The sequence below is a fragment of the Otolemur garnettii genome, unplaced genomic scaffold, assembly GCF_000181295.1.
Source record: "Otolemur garnettii isolate 467f Iridium unplaced genomic scaffold, OtoGar3 scaffold00012, whole genome shotgun sequence".
Lineage (NCBI taxonomy): Eukaryota > Metazoa > Chordata > Mammalia > Primates > Galagidae > Otolemur > Otolemur garnettii.
This window is the reverse complement of record NW_003852407.1, coordinates 4,148,047-4,162,549: the sequence shown is the minus strand read 5'-3', so window position 1 is coordinate 4,162,549 and position 14,503 is coordinate 4,148,047. Positions and strand designations below refer to the sequence as shown.

Sequence of the window (14,503 nt, the reverse complement as noted above, 5' to 3'; positions counted from 1 at the left end):
AGCCAAACCAACATCAGCTTCCAGCCAAGAGCTGCTTGGCCCCCACCATTTGGGGAAGGAAGCTGAAAAAGTCATGAAAGATTCTTTAGTAAACTGGGAACTAAGGCAGCAGTTAACATTTCAACTGAAGGTGACCCTGCTGGTAAAATATTTTTTTAAATAATAAAAATAACATAAAGTTCTCTAACAGCTTCTTTCTTAAAGAAAATGGCCTAAAAGTTCTCGTAGGAGTGGAAGAAAAAAAAAGTAAAAAAAAAAAAAAAAAAGAAGAATAAGAAGAAGAGGAAGAAAAAACAGGCTAGCTGTTTCTCGGCCACTACCTTTCATGAACAACTTTTTTCTGGAGTTCTTCTCAAAAAAGGGATGATGCAATTTCCTGTCTTGTCCCAATATTTCCTGTTAACTTACAGGGTGAAAGTTATCACCGTTTTAAATAACTGTCCTAAACTGCATTGAAAGTTTCTTTTCCCATCCAGTGCCCATCCCTATCACAAAATATCCCCTTCTTAGAATATAAACACTACCATTTTCTACATCTTTACGAGTTGGCGTAATAAAGGCCTGGTTCCCTCTATAAGAGATACTGAACCTACAAGGGCAGCTTCCACAGGCTCACTAAGCTAGTGGCCCAGATCCCCAAGGTGACCCCACAGGGAGAAGCAGAGGGGATGGGGGCAGCCTAGTCCCCCAAAGGAGCCAATGTGTTTGGGCAGAGTGGCTGCGATCAAGCCAATGTTGCTTTCTTGGTGTGTTAACCACTAAATTCAGAACTGTGTCTCAGCAGTTAATAATATCTTCCCGCTGAAAATAGCCCGAGAGGAAGCTTCTGTGTGACAGTAGGCAGGCAGCCAGCCTCAGGGCTAGCCATTCAATACCCAAGGAGAGATGGTGGGGCCAGTGGTGACCTCCCAGTGGCTGTGCTTACAGTATCCTTTCACAAGGCTCTGCAAAGGGAGGGTGCCCAGGCCAGTCACTAGCGCCGGTCTCTGCAGCCCTAGAACCTCCGTGCGGATGTCACATGGACCAGGGAAAGGTCTGGATCACCTGGCTTTGGGGCTAGCCCTGGCACTGCCCTAGCTCAGTCACTAGGCTGGACAGGCCAAGGGGACACAGCAGAGTCGGAACAAGCACACACTCACTTCCCCCAGCAGAAAAGGATCAGCCTCGGAAAACGACCTGCCTCTCATTTCTGCAACCCAGATGGAAAAGGGAAGGTTGAAAAGATGAACAATGAGATGTGCCTGCCTGTTCAGGTAACACATGTCAGAGACACAGGTTCCTAGCCCTGCTCCCTGGCCATCAACATGCCCCCTCTATGCCCCAGGACACCTCAGGGCTGCTATAGAAACAAGTGTCTACCATCAGCAGGTTCCAGGCACCCAACAGAAGTCTCTCCAATTCTACTACTCTCCACAATCCTTGTTCTTGATTGGTTACCTAAACAGCTGCATGTATTTAAAAGCTACCATAAGCCACTTTTTAAAAAACTCATGGTAAAATACATAAAGCATAAAACATGCCACATCGCCAGTGACGTTGAGTACAATCACAGAACTGTGTGCAACTGTTATCACTACCTAGTCCCAGAACATTTTCATCACCCCAAAAGGAAACCCGGTCCCACGGGTCACTTTTACAATGCCATTCACAATAGCAAAGCAAAACAGAGGAAGGTGCATAGTAAAAACAGGCTGCCCTCAAATATTTCTACTATTAAGCAAAATTCTCATTTGAAAAGAGGCTCAATCTCAAGGGGTTCTACTGTACAAGCAAGTCTGGAAACCAGCACCTACATCTTTCATTCTTCTGCCAGGTGAAGGCCCCAGCTTTGTGAAGGTGCTGCTCCAGGTTCAAGGCCTTGTCTGCAGGGAACAAGGACCAGTCTAGCCATTTTAACACTGCAAGGAGCAATACTATGGTAATATTACAGTAACAGCAATAATAAAGAAGCAAAGGAAGCCAAACTTGATCATGAATCTTTTGACATTTCCTTCCTTTTCACTGCCCCACTGGCCATGGAGGTCTCATAGGTCTAGAACTCTATCCAGCTACCCACAGGCTTTGCTAAGAAAAGGCTCAAGTTGGTGTGTGTTTGTATGGTGGTGGTGGTCAATGTGTAGACTATAGCCAAAACTTCCACCACCCAGAGCCTGGCCTTCACTTGGCCCCCTCCCCGCTCACTGGTAGGCCCAGTTCTGCCTGGGGACAGGATGTATGAGGCAGCAGCAGCCCTTCTAGTCTGGCCGGCAGAGCAGCCCAAATTTGCTCTAGAGGCTTTAAATGCTGTCACCCTGTACTTAACCCCTGCCTGACTGTCTCATTCTTTCCAAGACAAAAGGGGTTTTATCAGAAAGCCCTTCTCCAGGGGTGACTGCATGACCTCGGGCACTGCAGGAGGCCCATCCAAGGGTGTGGGTGTGCACCAGGTGAGCCCGCCCTAGCCCTGAGTCACTCTGCTGGCTGGTGTTTAAGGAGATACAGAGGTGTCCCTGGAGTTCCAGACTGTCATGTCTCACAGTGGCCTGGAAGAAGGCGCAGGCTCATGGTCAGGTATGCCTCTCCATCTAACTCTCCCCCTGACTCTCCCCAAAGCCCGTGTCCATGAGCATCTGGATAAAAGGCCTGGGCAGCTGTGAGCTCTATCTGCACCCCCCACACACACACACACACAATGGCCTTAGAGACCTCAGTGAAACTACAAGCTGTTTGCCCCAAGGCAGGGAGAGGAGACAGGAAAAGCGCAGTGACAGGCACCCAGGCCCACATTCCCAGTTCGATATCAAAATTCCAAGCCAGACAATAAATAATTGTTCACATGCAGCTGAATAACTTCCCTTAAAATGGGAGGGAACAATCTTTCCTAAGCTACTTGGTTTGAGCCCAAGTCGATCTTGGACTGAGCCAGGGCCGCATTTTCAGATTATATAGGTATTTTTGAAGGCTCTCCTCTGAGGCTAAGACAGATGCCAGCAGGGATCAAAGAGGAGAGAGAAACATTCTTGGGGTAGATGCTGACTCAAGGATGCACCCATCCCCCAGGCTCCTAGGAATCTTAAGACCTTAGCAAAGGAGTGGCCACCCTTGAGGGTTGAAAGGATGGTGTTGTGTCTCTCCAATAAAGCATGACTTTGCACAGCCAACAGATGGGATTTTCTAAGACACAAGTGATCACTGCTGTCTTTACTGTCTCTCAACCTCCCTCCTTGAAATTCGTTGGAGTACCACTTTTTTTTTGAGACAGAGCCTCAAGCTATTCCCCTGGGTGGAGTGCCATGTCATCACAGCTCACATCAACCTCCAACTCCTGGGCTCAAGCAAGTCTTTTGCCTCAGCCTCCCAAGTAGCTGGGACCACAGGCGCCCACCGCTATGCCTGGCTATTTTTTTGGTTGCAGCCATCATTGTTGTTTTGGTGGGCCCGGGCTGGATTCGAACCCACCACCTTAGGTGTATGTGGCTGGCGCCTTAGCCACTTGAGCCACAGGCGTCAAGCCGGAGTACCACTTTTGAAGTTTAAATTAACTGCAAGTAGTGGCTGCCTTTTGATCCCTGCCCTAAGCAGATGAGGCCCATATAGCTGAGCCCCAGCCATCTCTAGACAGCAATACATGAAGGAGGAGGCTGGGGGATGGGCCTCCAGCGAATAACCTGGAACTCAACAGGCAGATGCTGCACCCTCAACCCACCTAAAGCAGGACACAACAGGAGATGAATGAAAGCCCCCAAACTCCAGATGGAGGCTGTAAAGATGACAGCTCCTATCATGTGCTTTTCATTACCAGTGACACAAGGAAAGCTCTGGGAGAAAAGCCCATGAACTGAGCCTACAGCCTTTCCAGCCATGACAGACCTCCAAGATGGGTCTTTCTAAACCATGATATGTTCATGTCCAAGCAGCAAGAAGGGCCTGTTATGGAGTAGCAGAGCTGAGCTCAGGCTGCCAAATCACAATTCAGAACCACAAACTCCATGCCCCCAAGTCCGTATCATCTTGGAGAGGCTGCCCGATGTCAATCAACTCTTATGAGAGGGACTCCAGCCCATCCCAAAGCCCACCTGTGGACATCTGCATGCTCTCAGGTGTCTGTGCGAGGGGTTGTCTATAGGTGCGTCTGCAGCAACACACATGCACACACACACAATCTTGCACCCAGCAATCCATCTGTCTGGGAGAGCCAGCTGTCAGAAATGAAAGCACAATCTCCTGGAACAAAGTCACTGCCTTCTAAAAATGTCCCATTTTCCCAGACCGAGGAAATTTGCAGGGGTGGAGTGTGTTTCACTGCAAGTCCCTAAGGACCAGGCCTGTTATGTCCCCTTCACTCTCCCCAACAAAGCTGCAATGCTGGAATTCTGACCTGCAGCCCCTTCCTCCCTGCACAGGAAAGGGTAGGACCAGCCTTGGAGTCACCCCTGCATTTCAGGAGGGGGCAGCCCTCTGAGCACACCCCCACCCCCACCTCCAAGCCACCACATTTTCACATTTGGCTGTTTTTTCTTTCCCTTCTTCCCTTGCCAAGAGAATCAAGCCCTGGCTCCCATGGCCGACCTTCCTCCCACCCTAAACTGAGCCCCATTCATTAAGCCCGCTCTCAGCCAGGGCAGGACAGGAAGGAAAACAGCACACAAGGCCTGTGAAAGAGACTCAGAGAGGTTATTTCAAGGGGGAGGAGGGAGAAATCCCTTGTGGGCATTTTCACTGCTGCCCACCAGGCTCCCCTTTACACATAAAACTGGCATGCCCCACCTCTCCTATGCAAACCCCTTTCCCCAAGGGGCCTTGCCTCATGCAGTCACTGCAACCCCCCAGCCTCATCCTCTAGCAAGGCAGACACACCCAGGCCAACCCCCCATGGCCCCATCAACTTCTTGGGGAGGAGGAGGAGTTTGGGGCTTTCTCCATTTACAAACCCTCTGCCCTGGATTGAGGCCAATAAAATCACCTTTTGGAAGGATTCTCACTACAACAGAGTACAGCCCCATGTTTTCCCTGTGCCCACTGCCTTCCCTCCAGACACCCCAAACCAGTGACATCAACTCAAAAGGCAGTTTCCAGGACCTCTCCCCACTCCCTGTGGTACATTATTAATACACTGCTCCAACTCCAGACAGAAAGAAGAAAAGAGCTCAAACTTTGAAGCCTTGGGAATTAGTAAATCAAGAGCTAAAATTCAAAACAAATGCTCTTTCATGTGGAGGCTCCCTCTTCTTCCTTTTTGCAGTTTTGTCAAACCACGCCATCCCTTCCCTGACACTGCCCCTTCCTAGCAGCAGCTCCTCATTAATCTAAGTGGCTGCAATTACCTGGGGTGGGGTGGGGGGGGTGGCTAGTTAATGATTGTTTGACCCCTAGTTTCTTTCTAGGACTAGAAGGGCTCTGGGGTGAAAAATCCACCCATCTCAAGGAAGGCCGCACAGCTACCTTGCAGGGCCAGGCGTTCAGGCTGGTATCGCAGCCTGGTGTCGTCATTTCCTCCAGCAGAGGAGACAGACAAGATGTTATCAATAAGACAAACCTTCTGAAAAGCCCCTTTCAAAAGCTACCACTTCCCTTGCTTATTTCATGTGGTTTGGAGGGACCAGGACTCCGCCCTGCACATTCAGGGTTTAAAAAATAAAACCATCTAACAACATCCTGAGTGTGTTATTTTGCTTAGACCCTTTCCTCCCCTTAGCCTTCTTTTCTTTCAAGAACTCGCTTAGCCTTAGAAAGCAGAAAGATGCAGTTGACACAGTGCTGCATTTTCTCCCTCCACTCCCGCCCTCCTGCCTGAAGCCCCCTCCTCTCCCTGGGTCCCTCTTTTTCCTGCTCAACTCTCATTAGAAGCTTTGAGTAAACAATACCCTCTGTCTCAGATAACAGTCAGAGTATATACGGCACTGAAATAAAAACAAACAAAAGTCTCCCTGAAGACACTCTCAGCAAGCTCAGTTCCTAAAGAAAAGAATCATCTGGAATAGAATGAGCCTGAGCTGCCCACGGAGGAAGCTCTTGACCAATTAGCCAAAGAGGTCATCCTCACAAAAGAGGGTACACAGCAAGTGTTACAGCTTCCACTAGCGCTGAGACACCCAAAGGGAAGAAACACCAGATGCCCCAAAGTCTGCAGGAAGTTCTCCCTTTTCCCCCAGATTATTTGCCCTCTTGCTTCGCCTAGTTGTTAGAAAATCTAGTGATGACATGGTGGTGTGGGAAAAACAGGTAGAAGTAGGATGTCTTTAGAAAAAAAATGAAACACATCCCACTTAGACTGCCAAGGAATTTCTCTTAAGTGTCACCCACTTCTCATGTTCTTAGGGACAAGGATGCTTTGGCTATGCAAAGCACCTCTGCCAGTCCTGTGATCCTCCAGCACTGGTGTTCTAGGCCCTCATGCCTGCCCATGGGCCCTCAGGAACACCTGCCCCGCTGGGGCACAGGCACAGCACCTGCTGGCTGCAGGGCTCCCTCCCCACACACATGCTGCAGAATCCCACACTATGGCTGGACTGGGAAGCTTCTAGTCCTGCTCTGCAATCCCATCCTATGTTTGGGATCTGTCTTCAACAAGGCCCCTAAAGGTGCACCACCCCTTCAAGGCACCCTATAAACAAAACACAAGAGCAAAAAAGAGCTTACATGTAGGAGTTAACAACACCAGAGTCACCAGGTAGAAGCCCCTTGAGCCAGGAGCTGCTTAAAAACAAATATGAAATACTTCCTGCACGGCTCCCACTTCCCGCCTCAAGAGAGGCCCCGTGTCCTGATGTGTAAGGACTGTAGGACAGAGTGAAGAGGTGACTGGCACCACAGTGCTACCATAGACGCACCCACTTTAAGGCATGTAAAAATGAGAATGAAGTCCAAAGCAGCTGTGGTGGCAGCTAGTCTCCAGTAATTTCAAGAAATCTTCAAATTGCCAGAGAAAATCAGAGAAGGCATCTTACCTGAAAGCCCCCCAGGGGCCAGATAATTCGTTCCCCCTGTTTCAGCGGAGGAAGGCACAGCATCTGGACAGTCTGCTGTGGGTTCAAAAAGGGGGGAGAAATAAATAAATACACAAATATAAACACCAAGATTCATCTTTAAGCACATTCTAAACAGCACAAAAGACAAACCACACATTCCAAAAGGCTGACTCGTGGCCACGATGCTGATTATTAATGGTCTGCTCAGGCTTCGCTGCCCATCATAAGACAGACCACAGCACCTTGTCACCGGTCTGGGCTCCCGGCAGCCAGTTAATCATTAGGCAAGTCAGGCTCAATCAGACTGGCTGGAATTTCTCTTGTATTACAAGTCTCCCATTGAGGAACTCAGGTAGTTGCCAAGGTCAAAGGAGGCTGGGGTTGGACTTTCTCAATCCTGGTCACTCTGTCTCCCCCTCCCCGCCCCGCCCCAACAAGGGCAAAGCCTCTTGCTTGGATCCCCCAGTCTCTCTGCTTACTCCCACAGGCAAGGGTACTGCTCTCATCTTTTTAATATAGACTTCCTAGTCAATATTTCTCAATATTGGCTTTAGGCTGGAAGGAGTTCTTTCTTCTTTCTAATTGAAGAATCACTTATGTGTAGCAAAGCATACATAGACTCAATGAATTTTACTCATGTACACACCTGTGTAACCACCACCAGATCAAGACAAGAGAACATTCTCAGCCAGCCTCAGAGCCGGAGGGGAAATGTTCCACCTCTACCAGGCTAGTCCAAACCCCCCACCTCTGGAAACCTTCCCAGGCAACCCCAGACCTGCAAGGCTCCCTGCCCTCAGTTCCTATAAAATCTTTCTGGCACTCAGCACTTGGGAGTTTCCTTCTGATGTCTTTACTGATCTTTTACCTTCAGATTCTATCTGCCTTCACTAGACTATAAGTTTCTCTTTAACATCTCTGTCACCCTAGGTGCTCAGTGCAGTGACCTCAATGTTAATGAGGATAATGACAATTCCAGCTGAGAAATAGACAGACTCTACAACAGCCTTCCAAGCAATTAAAACAAAAAATAATGTCCATGAACCACAACTAATTAGTCCCATGAAACGCAAGTACACAAGACCCTGTAAGCTCCTCACGCACCATTGCCAATGCCAAACTTCCTGAAATCCTTATAGAAAGCCCAGCTCAGGAAAGATCCCTCCCAGTCCCACAGTGAACAGACCAGGTTGGATCATGCAGGTGCCTCCCAGCCAAGGACGGTGTCCCCAGGGTGTGCATTACCAGCTTCCAACTGGAACCATATGCCCATGGCCACAAAGAAGAATCCAAACCAAAGAGCAGTCCAGAGGCAAATGGCCCATGAGAGTTCTTCAGTGGCCTACACAAAACCCTAAATCATCTCTGGGTTTCTGCTATCTGCCCCTTTTAATGCTGAGGTTCTCTCTCTAATCCAGGGTCCTTCCCTCTCCCAAACTATCCAGGCTAGAAGAGTAACTATTCAAGAACTCTCCTAAACGGGGGAGCTGGAGGAGGAGGTGTGGCAGCGACAGGCAGGGGAGAGAGAAGACTGTGTGTGTAATCTCACTTTATCAGGGTAAAGTATAATTCTTAACAGGAATATACAGTTTTACAGGATACACTTAATCAAATGGAAAACAATAGGGGGAGGCAGGAAATGGAGTTCCTTGTTAAATGGTGTATACCCTGCACTTTCTAAACTACTTTGATGGCCTTCACCATTTTCTAGAGATAGGCTTCTCAACTCTCTCCACCCACCCTGTGGACGGAAGATACCCCCACATTAAACATGATGACTTATCCACAGCCACTCCCCCCAGCTCTTGCTGGCAGAATCCCAGAGGCAAGGTGTGTTTCAAAGGAAAAGCCTGGCATTGCAGAGCAGAGCTAGGACCACATTCAGGGTGTCAGCCTGTCTCAGATCAAAGGTAAGTCAGCTACACACTGGCAACCACAAGAGTTTTTATGAAATGATGCTCTGCCCTTCTTCAATGCCTTTGATCTCAGGAGGGATTTACAAACATTAATTAGGCCTCCCTACCACCTCTGTGAAGTTCAACATGCACCCAGGTAAACTGAGGCGTCACTGGCTAGCTCAAGGGGCCACCCAGTGAGCTGGGCTATAACCAATAGTCCAGCCCCTATCCCACGGCTCTCAGTCCTCAGGCACGTCATGGAGTCCCAACCCTCCTCCCTGAAAGGGTACAAGCTGAGACAGTCTTCTGCATCCAGACTGGCCTCAAGTTACTACCTGGTTTGTAAAGGTGAAAGGGGCCAGCCATAGCTCCATCCCTTGCCCACAGAAAATCTATGCAAAGAAGTATCTCTAAAGTCATGGTTTCACCTCTGCCTGCATCTCCTGCTCCCCAAAGTTCAGGCTGACCAACAATCTAGGCCACTCCTGGCCTCATCCAACATTAAGTATTACCAAATTCTCAGTGAGTACTAGATTCCATGGGAGAGAAAGACTCATTCCTTTCTCCCAGCACCTCCAACAGAGTCTATGAAAAACCCAAGCCTGGGGTGCCTCTCCTCCACCGACCATAACTAGCCAAGTGTTCCAGCTCTGCCTCAGACAGCTCACCCAACCCAAAACTTAAATGGACCCTGCTTACAGAAGAACACTGCACTGCACTGGAATCCTCGAGTTTTTAAGGAAGCAAACTATCATATCTTTAGAATGAATGAATGAACCAATGGCTGAGTGAATAAATGATCTCTGGGAAAGTTCAGAGGGACTGGAGTCAGAAGGCAAAGGCAAGGGTAGATCTCAGATGCAGATGCCAGACTTCCTAAGGAGGCTGCAGAGACCGAATCTGCCAGTGTGCACTGGCCACCTGGGTTTCCCAGCCCACAATGAAGAGCTCACCCAGCCACACCCCTGCCCCAGCCTAGCCATTCTTCAAACCTTTCAGACCATCAGGAAGCACAACCCGTACAGGTATCCCACTAGTGGCCCCACTCCATAAACTGAGATCTAGTTTCAAACAGCAAATTCTTATTCTTTGTGGGAAGAGGACGAGGGTGTCTTTCTGACTTCTGGGAGCCACTAGTCACAACCACCATGCCCCTAGATTCAGTCAACCTTGCAACTCTGCTGGTTGTTTTTTGCCCTCAAGTTCCTCCAAAGGCTGCAGGGGTACGAGGCCCCAGCTCTATCCCATACCTCTTCCCACACTGGAGACTTCACAGGAGGGATTCCCTTAGTTGTGCAACCACTTAACAGCTGCCTACTGTAAAACCTTATGTCTGTTTTACCCAGTTAACCCAAGTTAACCCAAGATCAAAAACTCAATCTAGGGATTAACAATTTAAGAATGTAAGCAGCAAATCTAAATTCCGAGGCCAAGCCTTCTCCCATACACAAGGCAGGGAGACACAGGGAAGCAGCCGGTCTCTGTGTCTGACCTCAACAGCAGCCAGCAAAACCAGCCCCAGGTCCCTCCAGCCCAGACCTGGGCGGCCCTCCAATGTGCCAGGACAATTCCTAGCGTGGGGGCTTCTTTGGCTGTTACCATTCCCATGTTCTTACATAACAGGCGCCTTTTTTCCCCTTCCTTTTTTTGTTCTGTTTTAAACAAAACGTTTTGGGTGAGTAACCAGCTGTTTGAGTTTCCGATTGGCAGGTTAATCACTTCCTATTGGCTGATCTGGAGAACTTTTCTCCCCCTTGGAAATGGCACATTCCTGTCTTTGTGGCTTCTCTGTTTACACACATTTTGCTACCTAATGTCAACACTTGCTAATGAACAAATATATCACTCTACTCACTGAAAATGAGGTCCTGGCCTGGCAGAATGACTGCTTAACAGATTTATCCCAGTATCTTTGCAAGAACCCCAAGGGAATGTCAATGGTTTTCGGAGGTTTCCAGGAACATTTACCCCTCATAGTCTTTGACCCTGGTGCCAAGGTCACTGTACTTACTCTGTTTTAAGGGAAACCTCCAAATCTGAAGAATATGAAAGGAAAAACAAAAACAAGGCAGAGGTGGCCCCTTGGCGAAGTAACCGCATGAAAGAATTCTTGATTCTTTAAGCCACAAACCCAGTCAAGTTACATTCTTTGAAAAAACAAAGCTTAGTAATTCCAGTTAACGTTTGTTACAAACACATAGAGCTGGTCATCTCTTCATTAATGACCATTTATCTAGTGTTTTGTAAATCGAAAGCAAAATATCACATGCTTTGCAGGCCACTTATTAGCCAGGCATCGGGCAAGCAGGGATGCCTTCCCAACTTGAGGGAGCTGGTGGAGTCCCAGGAGGGCTGGCTGCAGAGCATGGGCTTCGGTTACACATTCATTAAAGTATTTAATTTATGACAACGTCCCAGCAAAACTTTTAATTAGTGGGGAGAAAGGCCCAACAGCCAAAACCCATGAGGCAGAAGGGCCTGGAGAATTCCAGGAGGTAAATGGTGCCCAGCTCTTCACTTTTTCTTCTTCTAGAACCTTGGCAAAATAAAAATGTCACAAGTGCCTGACATTTTTTCAGGCACCAGTATACAGGCACAAAAACCAAAGTTAGAGTCTGTGCTGTTAGCAAATAGCTCTCCCACTATAAGAAAGGCTTGTCCCTTTGTCATCCCCAGTTCTGTTTTGCTGACCCTGTCCCCTGGCACTGCTGGGTTCAGAGGACAGGCCCCTGTGCTGCCAACCAGAAGTTGAATGCAGACAACTGCAATAGGGCTGGTGCCAGACTCAAATGGGCTTCTGCTTGGCCCCATGCCAGCCAGTGACAAAGCAACAGGCAGACAGAGCTATGGCTCAAAACTTTGACGGCTCCTACCAAGAATTCTGAGAAAACCCCAGGAGAGAGCCGACTCGGAGGTGTCGAGGGCAAGGAGAACCCCCTCTCCTTTCAAGTCTTGTCTATATTCCTTCAATGTTTTATTGTCTACTCCAAATCAAAGTGTTCTCCGCACCTTTTTAAACTGCCTTCCAGGACATCTAATCATGCCTTCCTTTCTTCCCACTTAGTCTGAATTTTCCCATCAAGACACTTCTTCATGGATAAACCTTCCACGTGTTACAGCTGAGCCAACTTTGGTCACAGCACAAACACATGAAAAAGGAACAAAATGTAAAGCATATCCAGGAAACTTGGGGGGGGGGGAGAAACCAGCTACAAGAACAAAAATTCACCAAACTTCCAATAGAAGAAACTTACAACCAACTTGAAGCAAGCCTAACACCTCCCCAGGCTGCTGCCTAGACATAAAAACCCAGGTTCTAGAGACTCCGTTGCTAACTAAGATAGGAAGGATATTTTTAAAATCATCTACTCACCAGTTGGTTTGAGAAAATCCATCGGATATCTGGAGTAAGGAGGAGGGGGAGACTCTGGAATTAAAAAAGTAAGAGAAAATAAAGGCCCAGCCATGAGAAAGAGAGATAGAAACTTATGATAACAGAGGCATTCTTTTAGCCCAACTGTTTGTCTTAGCTGTGGGGGCTGGAGGCAGGGCCGCGAGGCGGTGATTGCCTTGATATTTAGCTGTCAGATAAACAAAAGAGGCCGCCTGGCGCCAGCCTCGGCGCTCCGCTCCTCCACGTCTGCGGCCGCCGCCGCCGCGCTCGGCAGGCCGGGCTGGAAACCACTGGCTCGGCTGCGGACGCGCACTTCACAGTTCACGGGACCGAGGTCGACCAAGCCCCCTCCAGTCCCAGAACTCCAGACCCCGCTCCCACCATCCCAACTCAACTCCCGGGCTCACCCCGCAGGGGTGCAATTCACCCCCGTCCCCTCAGCGGCGTGGGGGACGCCGAGTGCCCCCAGCCCAGCCCGCCCGGAGATGCACCCCCAGAGGGCTGGTGAACTTGGGGGAAGCGCCCGGGATGCATCTTCCACCCTGTGCACACAGAAGAAAAAAGAAAGGAATGGAGGAAGCTGAAAGGATAAAAAGAAAGGAGGCTGGGGTCCCAGCCGAAAAGCCCAGGCCCAGGCGCAGTTAAGGGGCAACAACGCCAGGCCCCTAATATAATATAGGCAAATCTGTGCTTTTCTGTGCAGAATAAAGAAAAAAGTAGGGGGGCACCCAGCTTCCCCTGGCTATTGGCTCCTTTTCACCCTAGGGGGAGCAGAGTAGAGAGCAGATACCCAGTTCGGCCTCCCATCCTGACCCTCTTTGCCCCCAGACTCCAAAGTTGCTAGGCCAGGGCAGCATCTGAGCCACTTGTGTTCGACGTGACCCTCTTTATTTACTAAAGGAGCGGAGACTTTCCAGCCTTTATAGTTCTCTTCTCCCAGCCTTCCTTGGCGGGCTTGGACCTAATCCAACTCGGCCACACACTTCAACGCCTTTCCGGGTGCGAGGAAGGCGTGACCCCCACCTCTCTGCACCCCCTTAAAGATCCGGATATAAGGGCGTCTAATTTTTAACCTCATGTCTGCAAAGTAAGTGCAGGAGCAGTGCCCGTAGATCCCCTCGGGGCAAGAGAGGAGAAAAACCTGGAAGGGAACCCCCAGGGAATGCCCTTCGAGTTTCCCCTAGTCCCTTCTTTACTTTCGTCCCCCAGATCTCCTAGGAGGGGATGTACACTCCCTCTGGAGAGCAGGCTGCACAAACACACAGCCCGAGGGGGCTTTTCTTCCAGTAAAAGAAATCGAGATCGCCGCGGGGGAGGAGGGAAGTAGAGGGGCGAACACAGAACTTCTTACCTAGTTCGCAGAGTCGGCTAAGGTGATGGGGGTTGCAGCACACCAGCTCGGGGTTGATCTTCCCGTAAGATTCACAGCAACACAGCCTCTTGACTTCCGAGGAATGCCTGAGATCCGGCCACCTGAACACTTTGCACAGCAGGAGGGGAAGCGAGTAGGACGAGGGCGACTGCGCGGGCTGCGCGCTGGCGGGTGCCCCCGGGCCCAGCCTGCAGTCCAGGCGGCCGGGCAGCAGGAGGCATGCGGTGCGCGTACCGCCGCGGGACTCCACGGCCTGGAGCAGCAGCTCCAGCTGCCGCTCCTTCAGTTTCTTGAGCACCGAGTGCGTGAGCGCCTTCAGATCCGCCTCGGCGCCCCCGGCCGCGCCGGCGCCCGCGGCTGGGGGGTGGGGATGGTGGTGACCTTTGGCACCTCTGACCGCTTTGCCCAGGCAGCAACCAGCCCTGCCCGCGCCGCCGCCACCGGCCCCATGCGCCCGGCCGTCCGTCGTCCCTTCACCCCGCAGCTCCCCTCCTCCGCCTCCCCCCGCGCCCTCCTCCTCGTCCTCGCCGCCGGGCGCACGGCTCCTCCAGAGACGCCGGACGAGCGCAGATCGTTTGGTCCTGAACATGCGGGGCGAGGAGGCGAGGAGAAAAGTCGTTTGCCGGCTAAGGAGCGAACATGACCTCCGCACACCATGAAGAAGTCGGGCGCCGAGTTGAGGTAGCAGGCGCAGGCGACAGCAGCAGCAGCAGGGGCCCGGGCAGGAGCGGCGGCGGCCCGAGGGGCGCTCCGTGGCATGCGCCAGTCTCCCGGAGGCCCGGGCGCGCGCGGGGGCCCGGGGGCGCCCGCCGGGGCTCGCGGCTATTTTTTGGTTGCAGCCGTCATTGTTGTTTGGCGGGTCCGGGCTGGGGATTCGAACCCGCCACCTTAG

General features: G+C 50.5%; 1 protein-coding gene across 2 annotated transcripts in view; it reads right to left on the bottom strand.

The window, feature by feature from the left end:
• Positions 1–14,229, bottom strand: part of SMAD7 (SMAD family member 7) — a 28,113-nt gene extending 13,884 nt beyond the window's left edge. The window contains exons 1-3 of one of the 2 annotated variants that reach the window (XM_003784711.3): positions 13,591–14,229; positions 12,219–12,272; positions 6,927–7,001 (exon numbers count right to left, since the gene is read on the bottom strand). In XM_003784711.3, the coding sequence (XP_003784759.1) occupies positions 6,927–7,001; positions 12,219–12,272; positions 13,591–14,200 (739 nt within the window). In that variant the 5' untranslated portion in view covers positions 14,201–14,229. The remainder of the gene's footprint in view (positions 1–6,926; positions 7,002–12,218; positions 12,273–13,590) is intronic. The other variant, XM_023510246.1, reaches the window with a different exon arrangement.
• Between the last annotated feature and the right edge of the window lie 274 nt (positions 14,230–14,503).